We start from the raw sequence: 22,500 nt of genomic DNA, 5'->3' as shown, positions 1-22,500 counted from the left end.
TGACACACTCCTACCATACCTGTGTCTGGCTTCTGAAACAAGCATGCAACAATCCTACCATACCTGTGTCTGGTTTCTGACACATGCATGACACTATCCTACCATACCTGTGTCTGGCTTCTGACACAAGCATGACACAATCCTACCATACCTGTGTCTGGCTTCTGACACAAGCATGACACAATCCTACCATACCTGTGTCTGGCTTCTGACACAAGCATGACACTATCCTACCATACCTGTGTCTGGCTTCTGACACAAGCATGACACAATCCTACCATACCTGTGTCTGGTTTCTGACACAAGCATGACACAATCCTACCATACCTGTGTCTGGCTTCTGACACAAGCATGACACAATCCTACCATACCTGTGTCTGGCTTCTGACACAAGCATGACACACTCGTACCATACCTGTGTCTGGCTTCTGAAGCAAGCATGCAACAATTCTACCATACATGTGTCTGGCTTCTGACACAAGCATGACACACTCGTACCATACCTGTGTCTGGCTTCTGACACAAGCATGACACAATCCTACCATACCTGTGTCTGGCTTCTGACACAAGCATGACACACTCGTACCATACCTGTGTCTGGCTTCTGACACAAGCATGCAACAATTCTACCATACCTGTGTCTGGCTTGTGACACAAGCATGACATAATGCTACCATACCTGTGTCTGGCTTCAGACACGAGCATACCACAATTGATACTCGAGGAGTTAAGAGGATTTATAGATGATAAAGAATTAGTTACAATTAAAGTATCAACCTTTGAAACATGGTCGCATCAGCGAGGAGCATAGCAAGCAGTTCAGTGTGATGGTTAAAATCCTTAGTTATTGCAAGGTTGCAATGCAAATCTTAGAGGATTAAGAAATGTTAAGAAGCTCATAGGAAAATGTGTGGGTATACGGACCGTAATTAGAAGTTTGTAAGATTTACCTGTTATCTTACGTGTTCATGAGACACCGATGTGACTGTCACTTGTTCATGACACAAAGAAAAATATCAGTAATCCTGTCAGAGTGAAAAATAAATTACATGTTTTCATTCACACTTGTATGACAGGATGGTAGTACCTCCCTGGATGGTTGTTGTCTACCAACCTGCTACCTGTGTTTCACACTTGTATGACAGGATGGTAGTACCTCCCTGGATGGTTGTTGTCTACCAACCTGCTACCTGTGTTTCACACTTGTATGACAGGATGGTAGTACCTCCCTGGATGGTTGTCTACCAACCTACTACCTGTGTTTCACACTTGTATGACAGGATGGTAGTACCTCCCTGGATGGTTGTTGTCTACCAACCTACTACCTATGTTTCACACTCACGACAGGATGGTAGTACCTCCCTGGATGGTTGTTTTCTACCAACCTACTACCTATGTTTCACACTCACGACAGGATGGTAGTACCTCCCTGGATGGTTGTTGTCTACCAACCTACTACCTGTGTTTCACACTCACGACAGGATGGTAGTACCTCCCTGGATGGTTGTTGTCTACCAACCTACTACCTTTCTTTCACACTTGTATGACAGGATGGTAGTACCTCCCTGGATGGTTGTCTACCAACCTACTACCTGTGTTTCACACTTGTATGACAGGATGGTAGTACCTCCCTGGATGGTTGTTGTCTACCAACCTACTACCTATGTTTCACACTCACGACAGGATGGTAGTACCTCCCTGGATGGTTGTTTTCTACCAACCTACTACCTATGTTTCACACTCACGACAGGATGGTAGTACCTCCCTGGATGGTTGTTGTCTACCAACCTACTACCTGTGTTTCACACTCACGACAGGATGGTAGTACCTTCCTGGATGGTTGTTGTCTACCAACCTACTACCTATGTTTCACACTCACGACAGGATGGTAGTACCTCCCTGGATGGTTGTTGTCTACCAACCTACTACCTGTGTTTCACACTCACGACAGGATGGTAGTACCTTCCTGGATGGTTGTTGTCTACCAACCTACTACCTGTGTTTCACACTCACGACAGGATGGTAGTACCTTCCTGGATGGTTGTTGTCTACCAACCTACTACCTATGTTTCACACTCACGACAGGATGGTAGTACCTCCCTGGATGGTTGTCTACCAACCTACTACCTGTGTTTCACACTTGTATGACAGGATGGTAGTACCTCCCTGGATGGTTGTTGTCTACCAACCTGCTACCTGTGTTTCACACTTGTATGACAGGATGGTAGTACCTCCCTGGATGGTTGTTGTCTACCAACCTGCTACCTGTGTTTCACACTTGTATGACAGGATGGTAGTACCTCCCTGGATGGTTGTTGTCTACCAACCTACTACCTATGTTTCACACTCACGACAGGATGGTAGTACCTTCCTGGATGGTTGTTGTGAGTTTCACACTCACGACAGGATGGTAGTACCTCCCTGGATGGTTGTTGTCTACCAACCTACTACCTGTGTTTCACACTCACGACAGGATGGTAGTACCTCCCTGGATGGTTGTTGTCTACCAACCTACTACCTATGTTTCACTCACGACAGGATGGTAGTACCTCTCTGGATGGTTGTTGTCTACCAACCTACTACCTGTTTCACACTCACGACAGGATGGTAGTACCTCCCTGGATGGTTGTTGTCTACCAACCTACTACCTATGTTTCACACTCACGACAGGATGGTAGTACCTTCCTGGATGGTTGTCTACTACTATACTACCTCATATACACGTACTAAAAATCTCTCTAAGAGAGAGAACAGGACCCACCAGACACACCACAGAAGACAACATGTTTGGATCATGCTTCAAGACGATGGTGAAGACAACTTCAGAGTCTTGTAAGCTTCCAGTGCTGAGATAAAGCTTTCCCAAGCTCTCTCCCACCTCAGCTTCCCATGCTATTGCCAGAGCTCTGTTGGGAGGAGCCAGAGAAAGCTGATTGTTATTATTATTATTATTATTATTATTATTATTATTATTATTAATATTATTATTATTATTATTATTATTAATATTATTATTATTATTAATATTATTATTATTATTATTATTATTATTATTTTGCTGTTCTTGTTACTTCTACTACTGCTGCTGCTACGTAGTAGTAGTATAGTATAATAATATATTATTAATAATAATTATATATAATAATATTATTATATATAATTATTATTATTGGAAAGTGATAAACCCATCAGGGCCAAATAATTTCTGATTAAAAACCAGTGATAATTAATTTTGGTACGAGTAAGAGCAAGAAGGCTCCTGTTCTTTGAATAAGGAGCTCTTCACCGAGCAGTTAGCGCCCTTGTATGCGTGTTTCTCACCTCTTGTAGAGCGCTATGGCCTGGTGGTGACGGTTGAGGGTTGTCATCAGTCTGGCAGTGTTGACCAATGCCACCCATTGGTGGGGGTCGAGGCTCAGGGCCAACTTGTAGTGCCTCAGGGCCGTCTCCAGATGACCTAGAGGAAGACACAGGGGTCAAAGGTTAAATCGTGGAGAAATGAACGTTGGGGAAACCATATGACATGATGCAATCACTGTATACAAGAGGGCCCCGCTTATACCGCAGGTCAGGCTCCAGGCTACCGCTGTGAAGGAGAGGCCCGCTTATACAGCAGGTCAGGCTCCAGGCTACCGCTGTGAAGGAGGGGCCCGCTTATACAGCAGATCAGGCTCCAGGCTACCGCTGTGAAGGAGGGGCCCGCTTATACAGCAGGTCAGGCTCCAGGCTACCACTGTGAAGGAGGGGCCTGCTTATACAGCAGGTCAGTCTCCAGGCTACCGCTGTGAAGGAGGGGCCCGCTTATACAGCAGGTCAGGCTCCAGGCTACCACTGTGAAGGAGGGGCCCGCTTATACAGCAGGTCAGTCTCCAGGCTACCGCTGTGAAGGAGGGGCCTGCTTATACAGCAGGTCAGGCTCCAGTCTACCGCTGTGAAGGAGGGTCCTGCTTATACAGCAGGTCAGGCTCCAGGCTACCGCTGTGAAGGAGGGGCCCGCTTATACAGCAGGTCAGGCTCCAGGCTACCACTGTGAAGGAGGGGCCCGCTTATACAGCAGGTCAGTCTCCAGGCTACCGCTGTGAAGGAGGGGCCCGCTTATACAGCAGGTCAGGCTCCAGTCTACCGCTGTGAAGGAGGGTCCTGCTTATACAGCAGGTCAGGCTCCAGGCTACCGCTGTGAAGGAGGGGCCCGCTTATACAGCAGGTCAGGCTCCAGGCTACCGCTGTGAAGGAGGGGCCCGCTTATACAGCAGGTCAGTCTCCAGGCTACCGCTGTGAAGGAGGGTCCTGCTTATACAGCAGGTCAGTCTCCAGGCTACCGCTGTGAAGGAGGGGCCCGCTTATACAGCAGGTCAGGCTCCAGTCTACCGCTGTGAAGGAGGGTCCTGCTTATACAGCAGGTCAGGCTCCAGGCTACCGCTGTGAAGGAGGGTCCTGCTTATACAGCAGGTTAGGCTCCAGGCTACCACTGTGAAGGAGGGGCCCGCTTATACAGCAGGCCAGGCTCCAGGCTACCGCTGTGAAGGAGGGCTCCGCTTATACAACAGGTTAGGCTCCAGGCTACCGCTGTGAAGGAGGGCTCCGCTTATACAGCAGGTTAGGCTCCAGGCTACCACTGTGAAGGAGGGGCCCGCTTATACAGCAGGTCAGGCTCCAGGCTACCACTGTGAAGGAGGGGCCTGCTTATACAGCAGGCCAGGCTCCAGGCTACCGCTGTGAAGGAGGGCTCCGCTTATACAGCAGGTTAGGCTCCAGGCTACCACTGTGAAGGAGGGGCCCGCTTATACAGCAGGTCAGGCTCCAGGCTACCACTGTGAAGGAGGGGCCCGCTTATACAGCAGGTTAGGCTCCAGGCTACCGCTGTGAAGGAGGGGCCCGCTTATACAGCAGGTCAGTCTCCAGGCTACCGCTGTGAAGGAGGGGCCTGCTTATACAGCAGGTCAGGCTCCAGGCTACCGCTGTGAAGGAGGGGCCCGCTTATACAGCAGGTCAGTCTCCAGGCTACCACTGTGAAGGAGGGCTCCGCTTATACAGCAGGTCAGGCTCCAGGCTACCGCTGTAAAGTGAAACACAGCCTGTTTTCACTTTCAAATGCATATAAAAGCCTGATATCATGTTTACATTATCATATATCAAGTGAACAATAGCTAGGCCTAAAAAATACATATAAAGTACACACATTACTTAAAATATTTTCATTCTCAGCTTATAGTGAGTGATGAATATTTTTATTGTAGGAAGTCTGAATAATGAAGAATGTGTATAATTGATAAGTGCTGTATTAGTGGAACGCCGTAAAGCGGGGCTCTCCTGTATTCAGGAGCCATAAGGATGTCTGTAAAAACTACGTAATAGAAGATAAGTTAGACTGGTAGAGTCTTGGGAAGATAAGTTAGACTGGTAGAGTCTTGGGAAGGTAAGTTAGACTGGTAGAGTCTTGGGAAGATAAGTTAGACTGGTAGAGTCTTGGGAAGATAAGTTAGACTGGTAGAGTCTTGGGAAGATAAGTTAGACTGGTAGAGTCTTGGGAAGATAAGTTAGACTGGTAGAGTCTTGGGAAGATAAGTTAGACTGGTAGAGTCTTGGGAAGGTAAGTTAGACTGGTAGAGTCTTGGGAAGATAAGTTAGACTGGTAGAGTCTTGGGAAGATGAGTTATACTGGTAGAGTCTTGGGAAGATAAGTTAGACTGGTAGAGTCTTGGGAAGATAAGTTAGACTGGTAGAGTCTTGGGAAGGTAAGTTAGACTGGTAGAGTCTTGGGAAGATAAGTTAGACTGGTAGAGTCTTGGGAAGATAAGTTAGACTGGTAGAGTCTTGGGAAGATAAGTTAGACTGGTAGAGTCTTGGGAAGATAAGTTAGACTGGTAGAGTCTTGGGAAGATAAGTTAGACTGGTAGAGTCTTGGGAAGATGAGTTATACTGGTAGAGTCTTGGGAAGATAAGTTAGACTGGTAGAGTTTTGGGAAGATGAGTTATACTGATAGAGTCTTGGAAAGATAAGTTAGACTGGTAGAGTCTTGGAAAGATAAGTTAGACTGGTAGAGTCTTGGAAAGATAAGTTAGACTGGTAGAGTCTTGGTAAGATACGTTAGACTGGTAGAGTCTTGGGAAGATAAGTTAGACTGGTAGAGTCTTGGGAAGATAAGTTAGACTGGTAGAGTCTTGGAAAGATAAGTTAGACTGGTAGAGTCTTGGTAAGATACGTTAGACTGGTAGAGTCTTGGGAAGATAAGTTAGACGTAGAGTCTTGGGAAGATAAGTTAGACTGGTAGAGTCTTGGGAAGATAAGTTAGACTGGTAGAGTCTTGGGAAGATAAGTTAGACGTAGAGTCTTGGGAAGATAAGTTAGACGTAGAGTCTTGGGAAGATAAGTTAGACTGGTAGAGTCTTGGGAAGATAAGTTAGACTGGTAGAGTCTTGGGAAGATAAGTTAGACTGGTAGAGTCTTGGGAAGATAAATGATTCAGAGAACCGACAAGTTGATAAATTAGACACATATTCAACACTTAGGTATCTTTATTAAGGAAACGTTTCGCCACACAGTGACTTCATCAGTCCTGTACACAGAAGAATGATGATGATGATAAGTTTGAGGTAATCAATCCCTCAGCCTGAAGATTGATGCACTGATTATAATCAGTCCATCAATCTTGAAAAGAATACAGCATATGCTCGAAGAAGTGGCTTATATACTGTAGACAGGTGAGGTGAAGCAGTCGTAGGTGATATCACATTAGACAAATCCACATGTGGAAGTAGGTCATGTCTATAGGTTAGGCATGTGAAGAATTCCCTATATTTAGATCTCAAGATTCTGCTTTGTTTGACACCAATATAATAATATAATAATAATAATAATAATAATAATAATAATAATAATAATAATAATAATAATAATAATAACAACAATAATAATAACAACAATAATAATAATAATAATAATAATAATAATAATAATAATAATAATAATAACAATAATAATAATAATAATAATAATAATAATAATAATAATAATAATAATATCTTTATTTACTACCAGTACATGTACAAGGTATACACATCATAGCTGACATCAATGACATACTACTATATAGAAAGTCACTTGTTATGTTGAGCATTTCCCGCAAATTAGGTCAGTTTTGTCCCAGGATGCGACCCATACCAGTCCACTAACACCCAGGTACCTATTTTACTGATGGGTGAACATAGACAACCGGTGTAAAGAAACACGCCCAATGTTTCTACCTTCGCCGGGGATCGAACCCGGACCCTCGCTGTGTGAAGGGAGAGCTTTAGCCACCAGGCCACGGGTCACCGTAGATAAATGTGCAACATATGCGTATCTTTATTAAAGATACCTAAGTGTTGGACATATGTCTAATTCATTAACTTGTCGACTCTCTGAACCATTTATCGACATTGCTGTCGAACACAGCTACATCATGATACAGGGAATTCTTCACTTGTCTAACCTATAGGCATGACCTCTTCAAGGGGGGCTCCTTGGCGTGGTGAAGAGGCTCTTGGTCTGAGGAATTAGCCCTGTCGGTCTTCTTCCTCAGACCGAACCTAATTACCCCCCATTCTCCCCTCCCCTATCCCATCCTCCCCATCCTCCCCTTTTTCCATTCCTCCTCCTCCTCCTCACCCCTCCCTTTTGCCCTTCCTCTTTTTAGCCTTCGTGATTTCTCCCACAGGCGCGCTAGTTCCTAGGTAGGGGAAAGGACACCGGGGTCCATCCCATTCCGTTGAGGTTTCTTGGCGGTGGCGTAGTTTGCCGTGGAATCTGGATTGCCTAGGGATGTCCCGATCCCTCTCCGGTATCCCGGAGTAGCTTTGGGTGTCTTTTGGGCGACGGGTGTATCTCTGGAAGCCACCTTTCGGATTCCGGGGGTGGTGGCTGAAGGAGGTATGCTTTGTGGCGGATATCCGGCCGCCCTCTCTTTTGTCCACCGAGGTAGCTCGGCAGATGTGAGGTTGCTATCCCAGATTGCTGGTTTACTGGCATGAAGGGTAGGGTATGGCACGGGTTCCATGCTGCATCTGCGCTACTAGCGGTGTCGAGTCCTCTTGGGCGCGGAGGGAGATTTCTGGCCCTTTCATTCCTCCTAGGAACTATCCCTCCCCGGTCCCCCCTTTTTTTTTTCTTTTTTTTATTTTTATTTTCTTTTCTTCTTCTTTTTTTTTCTTAAAAACAAAAAGAAAGAAGTAACCTAACCATGGCAGCCCTAGTCCATGAACCTGGTACCCCCGGGCCCCTTCTTGATACCGCACCCCGTTCTGACCCCGCCTCGTCTTTGGACCACTCTTCAGACATTCCTCATGCCTCTGTACCTATTGCCGGTGCTGTTTCCTCACCCGCTTCAGGTACTGAGGCCTCGACTGACTCCTTCGATTTATCAGACCTTCGCTCTCCTCTGACTATGCTTCCGGCCTCTCCCTCTACGGTGCGGCAATTTTCAAATCGCCGACCCGTTCCACGTCGGACCAACTCTGGTCCCACGCCTAAACGTCAACGACAATTACCTACTGATGATACTTCTCCACCTTCACCTTCTCGTTCTTCTCAGAAACGATCGACACGTCCTTCACTACCTTTCCACGCTCAGTTTCAGACTGAACAGTGGACTAAATTCTTCACTTTACGACCAACTTCCTCTACTGCCTATCTTTCTGACCATAGTATTGGCAAGGCACTCCTACGCCATGTTGGTAAAGATATTTCTTTTCATGCTCTTAAGAGCGGTACGCGCATCATTACCGTACAGAATGCTACCCAGGCTCGTGAGCTCTCTCGTCTTTCCCATATAGATACTGTTCCTGTCACCCTTGAAAAACATCATTCCCTCAATTCTTGTAGTGGTACCGTTATTCTGCCCCATACCATAGTTCAACAAAATTTCCAGACATGTGGCACCGACATTCTAGAACAGCTGGAACTCCAAGATCTCCCAATCCTCAAGGTAGACACTTACGTTCTTCCTGCCCGTGGGCGGAGACGATACCCTAGCAATGTGGCTCGTTTAACTTTTGACAGCCGAGAACTCCCATCCTCAGTTTATATAGCAGGACATCGGTTACAAGTTCGAAAGGTGATCCCTACACCACAACAGTGTAGAAATTGCTGGCGATTTGGCCATCCAGCGAAATATTGCAGATCTATCGCCGAATGCCCAGTCTGTGGTGCCGATGACCATTCTAATACGTCTTGCAATCGATCTCCCTCTTGCCTTAACTGTCATGAGGCTCACCCTTCGTACTCTCGCCGTTGTCAGGTCTATTTAAACGAGCGGGAAATCCGTTACCTCAAAGAGACAGAAGGTCTCCCTTATGCCATGGCAGTTTCTCATCTCCGCCTCCAAGGGAGACTCCCACGTGTTTCTTATTCCCGTGTTTCAAAACGTCCCCCCACTTCTGGTATCCCATCTTCTACACCCACCTCTGTGGTTACCTCTCCCATAATCACTCCTGTATCTAATCCTTTTGCTGTCCTCGGCTCAGACGTCCCTACTTCAACGCCTCAGTCTAATCTCGCTTCTTCGAGTTCTCTCTTACAAGCCTCAGTATCGACGAGACCTCGTACGACACCTCTTCCCAATCGTCCCTCTACTTCTCAAAAGTCAAAAAAAGGTCCGGTAACACCTCCTACCCATCTTCCACCTCCTCATTTTACCCTCCCTGTCTCTGTCCCTAGTTCTTCCCCTCTCACTGGCTCAGTTACAAGTGCAGAGGTTCACCCTCCTCCTCGTAATGTACCTTCCTCCCCTGTTCCCTCCCAAGTTTCTTCCTCTTCTGCCACCTCCCAGGTTCCTGTCTCTTCTGTCCCCTGCCACGCTTCTCCAGTTCCCTCCACCCTTTCGCCCCCCCCTACCTTGGTACAGTCCAATACAGTTCCAATCTTTACTCATCCTCCCCCTACCATTCCCAATATTGTCTCCCATACGACATCTCTGAATTCCGAAACACTTGAAGCAATCTCTGAATATATTGCAGAGACCAAACCATCGATGGACACTGATCCACCTTCCGCTCTTTCTCTCTCCTCTGCTCCATCTGCGCAACTCCTTTCTTCACAGCGCACCGTTCCTTCGCTGCTTGAACATTTTCCACTGCCTCCGCATGTGGACTTTTCTAACCCTTCTAGTCCGTAGGAACCCTTACCTGCGGATTTCAAGTATCTTTATCATTGCCAATCATGGCCTTTTTACAGTGGAATATACGCGGCCTCAGGGGTAATCGGGGTGAGCTTCAGATGTTACTCTCCCAGTTTGCCCCTGTTGGTGTTTGCTTACAGGAACCAAAATTACACTCTGCTGTTATTTCTCACATCTCAGGCTATAATTTATTGTATTCTTCAGATCCTTTTCCTGATGGGACCTTTAATGAAAGTGCCCTTCTTCTCCGCACTGATATTCCGTACCATCAGCTATTTGTTCATACTTCGCTGCATTACACAGCAGCCCGTATCCACTTACATAGGTGGTATACGCTCTGTTCTTTATATCTCTCTCCTTCTCGGGCATTATCTATTCCGGATTTTGCCTTCCTTGTTTCGTCATTACCGCCACCGATTCTGTTACTTGGTGATTTTAATGCCCACCATTTCCTCTGGGGAGGGTCTCACTGTGATTCCCGTGGAATTCAGTTAGAGGCTTTTCTTGCCACCCACCCCCTCCATGTTTTAAATACAGGTACTCACACCCATTTTGATCCTCGGACTCATACTCTCTCTTGCATCGATCTCTCAGTTTGCTCTTCCTCCGCCGCATTAGACTTTACTTGGTCTGTTCTCCCGGACTTACATGACAGTGATCATTTCCCAATCATTCTTACTTCCCCTTCATATTCGCCACCTCTTCGCACCCCACGCTGGCAATTTAATCGGGCAAATTGGAACCTTTACTCACACCTGACTGTTTTTAAAGAGGTTCCTTCTTCGTCCTCCATCGATGAGCTTTTACACCTCTTCTCGTCCTCCGTTTTCACCACAGCTTCTCATTCTATACCCCAAACTTCGGGCAGGCATTCTCAGAAATGCGTGCCTTGGTGGTCTCCTGCTTGTGCTCGTGCAGTACGTTTGAAACGCGCTGCATGGGGCAGGTACCGGTACAATAGAACCACAGAGCGACTCCTTGATTTTAAACAGAAGCGTGCGATCGCTCGCCGTGTCATCCGTGACGCTAAACGCACTTGCTGGCGAGATTATGTCTCCACCATCACCTCTGCTTCCTCTATGAGTGCAGTCTGGAAAAAAGTACGAAAACTGAGTGGTAAATATTCTCCTGACCCGGCTCCTGTTCTGCGGGTTGCCGGTGTTGATATAGCAAACCCACTAGATGTTGCCAATGAAATTGGCAATCATCTGGTCCGTATTTCTCAGGGACTCCATCTATGCCCCTCATTTCTTTCCTCAAAGTCTGCCAGAGAGTTAGCACCCTTGGACTTTTCTTCTCTCAGAGAAGAACAGTATAATGTGCCTTTTACACTTCAAGAACTGGAGGCAACACTCTCAGCTTGTCGATCATCGGCAGCTGGGCCCGACGACATTCATATTCGTATGCTACAACATTTACATCAGTCAGCCCTTGCAGTCCTATTACGCCTTTACAATCTTATTTGGTCACAAGGAGTTCTTCCACAGCTGTGGAAATCCGCCATTGTTCTCCCTTTCCGCAAACCAGGCACTACGGGACATGAAACCTCCCACTATCGTCCCATTGCTCTTACCAGTGCAGTTTGCAAAGTAATGGAACGTCTAGTAAATAGACGTTTAGTGTGGTATTTAGAGACACACAACAGTCTCTCCACTCGTCAATATGGCTTTCGTAAGGGACGTTCTACCATAGACCCCTTACTGCGCTTGGATACGTATGTTCGTAATGCCTTTGCGAATAACCACTCAGTTATTGCCATATTTTTTGACCTTGAGAAGGCATATGACACAACTTGGAGGTATAATATTTTAGCCCAAGCCCACTCCTTAGGCCTTCGAGGCAATCTACCATCCTTCCTTAAGAACTTTTTAACTGACAGGCATTTCCGTGTTCGGGTTAATAATGTGCTCTCCCCGGACTTTATCCAAGCTGAAGGTGTCCCCCAGGGATGTGTTCTGAGCACAACACTTTTTCTCCTTGCTATTAATGATTTGGCCTCTAGTCTTCCATCAAATATTTGGTCATCACTCTATGTTGATGACTTCGCTATTGCCTGTGCAGGCGCTGACTGTCACCTCCTTACAGTTTCTCTCCAGCATGCAGTCGACCGTGTTTCCAATTGGGCCACCACACATGGGTTTAAATTTTCCAGCACTAAAACCCACCAAATCACTTTCACTAGACGCTCTGTCATCTCCGATCATCCTTTGTACCTCTATGGCTCCCGTATCCCTGAACGTGATACAGTCAAGTTTCTGGGCCTCCTCTTTGATCGTAGGTTATCCTGGAAACCTCACATTACCTCTCTGAAGGCAACTTGTCACAGCCGGCTGAACCTTCTTAAAACCCTTGCTCATCTTTCGTGGGGAGCTGATCGTCGAACCCTCCTTCACCTACATTCCACCCTTATTTTATCGAAACTTGATTATGGTGACCAGATCTATTCAGCGGCATCTCCTGCTACTCTCTCTAGCCTTAACCCCATTCATCACCAAGGATTACGTTTATGCCTTGGTGCTTTTCGCTCTTCCCCTGTCGAAAGCCTCTATGCAGAAGCGAACGTTCCATCCTTATCCGATCGCCGTGATGCCCATTGCCTGCGCTACTATGTACGCTCTCATGATCTCCGCAATCCTTCCATTTATAGAATGGTCACTGATATTAGTAGACATTCTTTATTTGTTCGCCGCCCTTGCTTACTCCGTCCCTTCTCTCTTCGCCTTCATTCGCTCTTGTCTTCTCTTCAACTACCACCTTTCTATGTACATGTAGCATCTCACTTTTCCCTACCCCCCTGGGAAGTTCCAGCTGTTCGAGTCTGTTCTTTCTCCCTCCCTTGCTCGAAAGCCCAACTGTCTACGGTCGCTTCCCGCTCTCTTTTTCTTGACCACTTTCACTCTCATTCTCATGCCATTGCTGTGTACACAGATGGCTCTAAGTCTTCTGACGGCGTAGGATTCGCAGCAGTGTTTCCGGACAGCGTCGTACAAGGGCATTTACTATCTTCAGCTAGTATTTTTACTGCTGAATTATATGCCATCCTTACAGCACTTATCCGTATTGCATCTATGCCTGTGTCATCATTTGTGGTTGTCTCAGACTCCCTTAGTGCTTTACAGGCTATACAAAAATTTGATACACCTCACCCCTTAGTCCTCCGTATCCAACTTTGGCTACGCCGCATCTTTACTAAGCATAAAGATATTGTTTTTTGTTGGGTCCCTGGTCATGTTGACGTACAGGGCAATGAACAGGCAGACACTGCTGCGCGGTCAGCAGTACATGACCTACCAGTTTCTTATAGAGGTATTCCATGTACGGACTATTTTGCTGTAATATCTTCCCACCTTCACACCCGTTGGCAACAACGTTGGTCTACTATGCTCGGCAACAAACTTCAGTCTATTAAACCGAGTATAGGTTACTGGCCGTCTTCTTATCACCAGTGTCGAGGTTGGGAGACTACTCTCTCCCGTCTTCGCATTGGCCATACTCGTCTTACTCATGGATATCTCATGGAGAGGCGTCTTGCTCCTCTCTGTGAGAATTGCCAAGCTCCATTATCAGTCAGCCACATTCTGTTGGACTGCCCACTTTATCAACGAGCACGCAGAATTTACCTCTGTCGTCGTCTTCGCCCCGCTGCTCTCTCTTTACCTTCCCTTCTCGCTGATGGACCCACCTTTCATCCGGACTCTCTCATTGACTTTTTGACAACGACTGACTTACTTCACAAATTCTGATACTTTCAGCCCTTTCTACTTGAATCTCTTGCTACCCTCTACCCCCGTACTATCCCCTGCCCCGCTGTTTTCTGTAACCTGCTGATCATCCCCCCTCCCTTCTGCCATCCAATTCCCTTGCTTCCTTCCCTACACTGCAGCGCTGTATAGCCCTTGTGGCTTAGCGCTTCTTTTTGATTATAATAATAATAATAGTTCTAGACGAGTCCACGACCAGCTGTGTAGTAGTACTGGATATGGTGTAATAGAGCACAAAATGTGTGCTAAAGGAATAACAGGAAAAGTTGGTAGATGGATCTATAATTTCCTAAAAAACAGAACACAAAGAGTAGTAGTCAACAGAGTAAAGGTAGAGGAGTCTACGGTGAAAAGCTCTGTTCCACAAGGCACAGTACTTTCTCCCATCTTGTTCCTCATCCTCATATCGGACATAGACAGGGATATAAGCCACAGTGCCGTGTCTTCCTTTGCAGATGACACCCGAATCTGCATGACAGTGTCTTCCATTGCGGACACTGCAAGACTCCAGGCGGACATCAACCAAATCTTTAAATGGGCTGCAGAAAACAATATGAAGTTCAATGATGAGAAATTTCAATTGCTCCGATATGGAAAACGTGAGAAAATTAAAATTTAATCGGAGTATAAAACAAATTCCAACCACACAATATAGCGAAAAACCAACGTCAAAGACCTGGGAGTGATCACGTCGGAAGATCTCACCTTCAAGGACCATAACATTGTATCAATCGCATCTGCTAGAAAATTGACGGGATAGATAATGAGAACCTTCAAACCTAGGGATGCCAAGCCCATGATGACACTCTTCAGGTCGCTTGTTCTATCTAGGCTGGAATATTGCTGCACACTAACAGGTGAAATTGCTGACCTAGAAAATGTACAGAGAACCTTCACGACGCGCATAACGGAGATAAAACATCTCAATTACTGGGAACGCTTGAAGTTCCTGAACCTGTACTCCCTGGAACGCAGGCGGTAGAGATACATGATTATATACACCTGGAAAATCCTATAGGGATTAGTACCAAACTTGCACACGACAATCATTCAATACGAAAGCAAAAGACTCGGCAGACGATGCAACATCCCCCCAGTGAAAAGCAGGGGTGTCACTAGCACGTTAAGAGACAACACATCAAGTGTCAGTGGCCCAAGACTGTTCATCTGCCTCCCAGCATACATAAAGGGGATTACCAATAGACTCCTGGCTCTCTTCAAGGAGGCACTGGACAGGCACCTGAAGTCGGTACCTGACCAGCCGGGCTGTGGTTCGTACGTTGGTTTGCGTGCGGCCAGCAGTAATAGCCTGGTTGATCAGGCCCTGATTCACCATGAGGCCTGGTCACAGACTGGGCCGCGGGGGCGTTTACCCCCGGAACTCTCATCAGGTATACTCCAGGTAATGCTGGTGCTTCCAGCAGAGTATGGAACCAGGGACTCTGGCTCTGCACCCTCTCTCCTCACTGATTACCCTCAAGGTAGATCTCTAAGAGTAGTTGTCAGTGGGGCACAGTCAACAAGACACTCTACTGGTGGAGGTGTTCCACAGGGAAGTGCACTTGGGACCATTGTTATGGAATATCTAGTTCAGTGACCTTCATCTCATCCCATAATTCCTTGTATATGCAGACGACTGTACTTTGACATTTACTTATCCAAGAGAGGAAATGCCAACTGCTCTCAGGTTACAACAATCACCAGCTTAACAGATATATCAGCCTGGGGAAACCGATGGGAGATTACAATTGCTTCTGAGAATACACAAATGATTGTCTCTAGGCACCATGATTGTAATGCTGGAGCAGTGGTAAGAATGAATGGGAGTGTTAGAACCTGGACATGAACTTAATATTCTTGGGATGAAATTTGAGTACAAATTGACTATGAAGAACCACGTTGTAAATCTCGCAAACAATGCGACCAGGAAGCTAAAAGCCTGGTGGGTAAAGCTCTCGCTTCACACGGCGAATGTCCGAATTCGATTCCCGGCGAGGGTAGAAACATTGGGGGTGTTTCCTTACACCAGTTATCTATGTTCTCCATCAGTAAAATGGGTACCTGGGTGTTAGTGGACTGGTGTGGGTCGCATCCTGGGACAAAACTGACCTAATTTGCCCGAAATACTCAGCATAACAAGTGACTTTCTATATAGTAGTATGTCATTGATGTCAGCTATGGTCTGTATACCTTGTACATGTACTGGTAGAAATAAAGATATTATTATTATTATTATTATTATTATTATTATTATTATTATTATTATTATTATTATTATCATTCATCTGGTTGACAAAAGCTGCGAGACTATATAAGAACATAAGAAAGAGGAACACTGCAGCAGGCCTACTTGTCCATGCGAGGCAGGTCCAAGTCACCTCCCGGCTTAGACCAATGACCCACCTAGTAATACCAGGTCACATTCACTTAAGGAAGGGACACGGCATCAGACCTATTAGCGCAAGATTGTCAGTCCAGATCACATCCACCCACACCCACTCATGCATTTATCCAACCTATTTTTAAAACTAAACAATGTCTTAGCTTCTATGACGGGAGTTTGTTCCACTCATCCACTACTCTATTAACAAACCTGTGCTTTCCTATAACTTTCCTGAATCTGAATTTTTCCAACTTAAAACCATTGCTGCGAGTCCTGTCTTGGCTAGATATTTTTAGCACGCTATTTACATTCCTTTATTTATTCCTCTTTTCCATTTATACACCTCAATCATATCCCCCCTAATTCTACGCCTTTCTAGAGAGTACAGATTCAGGACCCTCAGTCTATCCTCATAGGGAAGATTTCTGATACATGGGATCAACTTGTCATCCTCCTTTGTACGTTTTTCAATGTATTTATATCCATTCTGTAATACGGTGACCAGAACTGTTGAGCATAATCTAAATGAGGCCTAACCAAAGATATAGAGAGTTGAAGAACAACCTGAGGACTCCTGTTATTTATGTTTCTTAATATGAAGCCAAGGATTCTGTTCACTTTATTGCGAACACTTTTGCACGGTCTTGGTTTTAGATTACTGCTAACCAGAACTTCCAAATCCTTTTCGTAATCAGTAATATTAAGATCTAAATTATTTAGTTTATATGTGGCATGGGGATTTTCTTATCCAATGTTTAGAACTTTGCTAAGATTCATTAATCAATTTATGCCTTTCAAGATGGCTACGAATTGCCTCGGCAATTATTGATTCCATAAATTTTCCCACTATGGAGGTAAGGCTTATTGGTCTATAGTACGAAGCACAAGTGAGCTGAAACCTTGAGGATCGACACCATGCCCAGCCCTTTTAGGGCAGGGTAGGTGCCTGATCCCGAACTTTCAGCTCACAAGACTGTCATTCCCATTAGCCCCCTTGGGGCGGGGATGGCAGACCAGAGAGGCCTAGCTTCTCCCTACGAGAAGCTAGGCCTGGAGACAGTTGGTCCCTAAGATGACGGAGTACTTGTGCCTCCTCCCATGGGAGACTTAGGTCTCAGACACTCCCTAGACAGGGAACCAAGGCCGGGCCACCACTTGGAAAAGGCCCGGGCCGGGAGTATACCGGGGAATCTTTAATAATAATAATAATAACAAACCTTGAGACCGGAGGGGGAACTGACCTATTCTTTTTGAACACAGGAGGGAATACTGACCTAGTCTTTCTGAAGACAGGAGGGGATTCAGAGCTGCTCTTTATGGAGATAAGAAAGGATACTCACCTATTTTTTGGAGATAGGAGATACTCACCTATTTTTGAAGATAGAGGGGATACTGACCTTTTTTGGAGGAATGGAGCTCCAGGAGGAGATACTGACCTATTATGTGAAGGAAGGAATTATCAGAAGGGGATAATGACCTATTTTATTAAGGAATGCAGCTCCATGAGGGGATACTGACTTATTCTGTGCAGGAAGGCAGCTCCACAAAGGGATACTGACATATTCTATTAACGAAAATAGCTCCAGGAGGGAATACTGACATGTTCTATGAAGGAAGGCAGCTCCGAGGAGGGGGATACTGACCTATTCTATGAAGAAAGGCAGCTCCAGGAGGGGTTACTGACCTATTTTGTGAAGGAAGGCAGCTCCAGGAAGGGATACTGACCTATTCTGTGCAGGAAGGCAGCTCCAGGAGGGGGATACTGACCTATTCTGTGCAGGAAGGCAGTTCCAGGAGGGGATACTGACCTATTCTGTGCAGGAAGGCAGCTCCACGAGGGGATACTGACCTATTCTGTGCAGGAAGGCAGCGCCAGGAGGGGATACTGACCTATTCTGTGCAGGAAGGCAGCTCTAGGAGGGAATACTGACCTATTCTGTACAGAACGGCAGCGCCAGGAGGGGACACTGTCCTTTTCTGTGCAGGAAGGCAGCTCCAGGAGGGGATACTGACCTATTCTGTGCAGGAAGGCAGCTCCAAGAGGGGATACTGACCTATTCTGTGCAGGAAGGCAGCTCTAGGAGGGAATAGTGACCTATTATGTGCAGGAAGGCAGCTCTAGGAGGGGATACTGACCTATTCTGTGCAGGAAGGCAGCTCTAGCAGGGGATACTGACTTATTCTGTGCAGGAAGGCAGCTTCAGGAGGGAATACTGACCTATTCTGTGCATGAAGGGAGCTCCAGGAGGAGATACTGACCTATTCTGTGCAGGAAGGCAGCTCCAGGAGGGGATACTGACCTATTCTGTGCAGTAAGGCAGCACCAGGAGGGGATACTGACCTATTCTGTGCAGTAAGGCAGCACCAGGAGGGGATACTGACCTATTCTGTGCAGGAAGGCAGCACTAGGAGGGGATACTGACCTATTCTGTGTAGGAAGGCAGCACCAGGAGGGGATACTGACCTATTCTGTGCATGAAGGCAGCTCCAGGAGGGGATACTGACCTATTCTGTGCAGGAAGGCAGCTCCAGGAGGGAATACCGACCTATTCTGTGCAGGAAGACAGCTCCAGGAGGGGATACTGACCTATTCTGTGCAGGAAGACAGCTCCAGGAGGGGATACTGACCTATTCTGTGCAGGAAGACACAGCTATTCTGTGCAGGAAGACAGCTCCAGGAGAGGATACTGACCTATTCTGTGCAGGAAGACAGCTCCAGGAGGGGATACTGACCTATTCTGTGCAGGAAGACAGCTCCAGGAGGGGATACTGACCTATTCTGTGCAGGAAGGCAGCGTAATTATTGTGGACTACGGGATCAGAGGCTCGCGCCACCACCAGCGCTACATACAAGCGGTGAGCGTCCTGCAGACGTCCAGCGTCCACGTAGAGTCCCGACAGGACGGAGACTGCGTCCCTGTTGGTCGTGTCGTATCGCAAACACTCCTCCAGAAGTGCCATCGCCTCCGCGACGCGACCCTCTTTCCTGTCAAGGTTGCTGTAACTAAACTGACTTAACTAACAATAAATTTAGTCAACTATACACAACTCATCACATTTCTAGTCATTTTTGGATGTAATTATATTAAATAATTTTTAATTATCTTATAAAATGGCATTAATAGATATATATATATATATATATATATATATATATATATATATATATATATATATATATATATATATATATATATATATATATAGTCGTGGGTGAGTGGAAATGGGTGAGAGTGTGGGCGTGGGTGAGTGTGGAAGTGGGTGAGAGTGTGGGCGTGGGTGAGTGGAAGTGGGTGAGAGTGTGGGCGTGGGTGAGTGTGTGAGAGTGTGGGCGTGGGTGAGTGTTCAAGTGGGTGAGAGTGTGGGCGTGGGTGAGTGTGGAAGTGGGTGAGAGTGTGGGCGTGGGTGAGTGTGGAAATGGGTGAGAGTGTGGGCGTGGGTGAGTGTGAGAGTGTGGTCGTGAAATGAGTGTGGGCGTGTGAGTGTTCAAGTGGGTGAGAGTGTGGTCGTGAGGTGAGTGAGAGTGGGTCGTGAGTGTGATGGGTGAGATGTGAGGTGGAAGTGGGTGAGTGTGGGCGTGGGTGAGTGTGGGCGTGGGTGAGAATGTGGTCGTGGCTGAGTGTGGAAGTGGGTGAGAGTGTGGGCGTGGGTGAGTGTGGGCGTGAATGAGTGTGGTCGTGGGTGAGTGTGGTCGTGGGTGAGTGTGGGCGTGGGTGAGAATGTGGTCTTGGGTGAGTGTGAGCGTGGGTGAGAGTGTGGGCGTAGGTGAGTGTGAGTGTGGGCGTGGGTGAGAGTGTGGAGGTGGGTGAGTGTGCAAGTGGGAGAAAATGTGGGCGTGGGTGAGAGTGTGGGCGTGGATGAGTGTGGGCTTGGGTGCGAATGTGTTCGTGGGTGAGTGTGGTCGTGGGTGAGAGTGTGGTCATGGGTGAGTGTGGAAGTAGGTGAGAGTGTGGTCGTGGGTGAGTGTGGTTGTGGGTGAGAGTGTGGTCGTGGGTGAGTGTGGTTGTGGGTGAGAGTGTGGACGTGGGTGAGTGTGGTTGTGGGTGAGTGTGGACGTGGCTGAGTGTGGTCGTGGCTGAATGTGGGCGTGAGAGTGTGGTCGTGGGCGACAGTGTGGTCGTGGGTGAGAGTGTGGTCATGGGTGAGAGTGTGGACGTGGGTGAGTGTGGTCGTGGCTGAATGTGGGCGTGAGAGTGTGGTTGTGGGTGAGAGTGTGGACGTGGCTGAGTGTGGTCGTGGCTGAATGTGGGCGTGAGAGTGTGGTCGTGGGTGAGAGTGTGGTCGTGGGTGAGTGGGCGTGGGGGAGAATGGGCGTGGGTGAGAGTGTGGACGGGGGTGAGAGTGTGGTCGTGGGTGAGAGTGTGGTCGTGAGTGAGTGGGCGTGGGGGAGTATGGGCGTGGGTGAGAGTGTGGACGTGGCTGAGAGTGTGGGCGTGGGTGAGAGTGTGGACGTGGCTGAGAGTGTGGGCGTGGGTGAGAGTGTGGGCGTGGGTGAGTGTGGGCGTGGGTGATTGTGGGCGTGGATGAGTGGTCGTGGGTGAGAGTGTGGTCGTGGGTGAGAGTGGTCGTGGGTGAGTGTGGGCGTGGGTGAGTGTGGGCGTGGGTGAGAGTGTGGTCGTGGGTGAGTGTGGTCGTGGGTGAGAGTGGTCGTGGGTGAGTGTGGGCGTGGGTGAGTGTGGGCGTGGGCTTACACTTACTGCCTGAGGGTAGCCAGGTTGTAGTAAGCATGGGAGTGCTGTGGGTGAACCTTCAGTGCTAGCTGGAAGTGTCTCTCAGCCAGACTCGTGTTGATCAGCAGGGTGCCAAGGTTGTTGTGGGCACTCCAGTGCCCCGGCCATAATCTGGGGCACAGGTAGGGGGGCACAGGAAGTTAATGATACAAAAAACTGTAGAGAAGAATTGTTATGGTATATATATATATATATATATATATATATATATATATATATATATATATATATATATATATATATATATATATATATATATACATATATATATATATATACAACCCTGGGTATATACACAGAGATACAGCTCTCAGTGTATATACACAGACTTGCAACTCTCAGTGTATATACACAGAGATACAACTCTGGGTATATACACAGATACAACTCTGGGTATATACACAGATACAACTCTAGGTATATACAAAGATACAACTCTCAGTGTATATGCACAGATATATAACTCTCAGTGTATATACACAGATACAACTCTGGGTATATACACAGAGATACAACTCTGGGTATATATACAGATACAACCCTGAGTATATACACAGAGATACAACTCTGGGTATATACACAGAGATACAACTCTGGGTATATACACAGATACAATTCTAGGTATATACACAGAGATACAACTCTGGGTATATACACAGAGATACAACTCTGGGTATATACACAGAGATACAACTCTGGGTATATACACAGAGATACAACTCTGGGCATATACACAGAGATACAACTCTGGGTATATACACAGAGATACAACTCTCATTGTAGATGCACAGAGATACAACTCTCAGTGTATATACACAGAGATACAACTCTCAGTGTATATACACAGAGATACTACTCTCAGTGTATATACATAGAAATACAACTCTCATTGTATATACGCAGAGATACAACTCTCAGTGTATATGCACAGAAATACAACTCTCAGTGTATATACACAGAGATACAACTCTCAGTGTATATACACAGAGATACAACTCTCAGTGTATATACACAGACATAACTCTCAGTGTATATACACAGAGATACAGCTAGCAGTGTATTTACACAGATACATCTATTAGTGTATATACAATGAGAGGTACAACTCTTAGTGTATATACACTAAGATACATCTTCACGGTGTATATACATTGAGAGACATACACTTCACGGTGTATATACACATACACTTCACAGTGTATACACCCCTGTGAAATATATACACCGTGTATATACAGTGAGTTTGTTCTGATAATTATTTTAGGTATTAAAGTATTCTTGACTGGTGGTGAACAGGTGACCTGCAGCCTTAATGACCCTCGTGTAGTGGATAGACTTTAACCTCCATTAACAAACCAACCAGCCTTAATAACCTTCGTGTGGTAGATAGGCTTTAAACTCCATTAACTATCTGACCAGCCTTAATGGCCCTCGTGTGGTAGATAGGCTTTAAGCACCATTAAGAATCTGAC

General features: G+C 46.5%; 1 protein-coding gene across 2 annotated transcripts in view; it reads right to left on the bottom strand.

The window, feature by feature from the left end:
* Nucleotides 1–22,500, bottom strand: part of LOC128699873 (protein O-mannosyl-transferase TMTC1) — a 158,785-nt gene that overhangs the window by 18,487 nt on the left and 117,798 nt on the right. Inside the window, exons 12-15 of one of the 2 annotated variants that reach the window (XM_070102310.1) lie at nucleotides 20,996–21,139; nucleotides 19,073–19,296; nucleotides 3,322–3,457; nucleotides 2,762–2,906 (exon numbers count right to left, since the gene is read on the bottom strand). In XM_070102310.1, the coding sequence (XP_069958411.1) occupies nucleotides 2,762–2,906; nucleotides 3,322–3,457; nucleotides 19,073–19,296; nucleotides 20,996–21,139 (649 nt within the window). The remainder of the gene's footprint in view (nucleotides 1–2,761; nucleotides 2,907–3,321; nucleotides 3,458–19,072; nucleotides 19,297–20,995; nucleotides 21,140–22,500) is intronic. The other variant, XM_070102311.1, reaches the window with a different exon arrangement.

The sequence above is a fragment of the Cherax quadricarinatus genome, chromosome 81 (assembly GCF_038502225.1).
Source record: "Cherax quadricarinatus isolate ZL_2023a chromosome 81, ASM3850222v1, whole genome shotgun sequence".
Taxonomy (NCBI): Eukaryota; Metazoa; Arthropoda; class Malacostraca; order Decapoda; family Parastacidae; genus Cherax; species Cherax quadricarinatus.
Note: the sequence above shows the minus strand (reverse complement) of the source record. Positions and strands in the feature narration are given on the sequence as shown.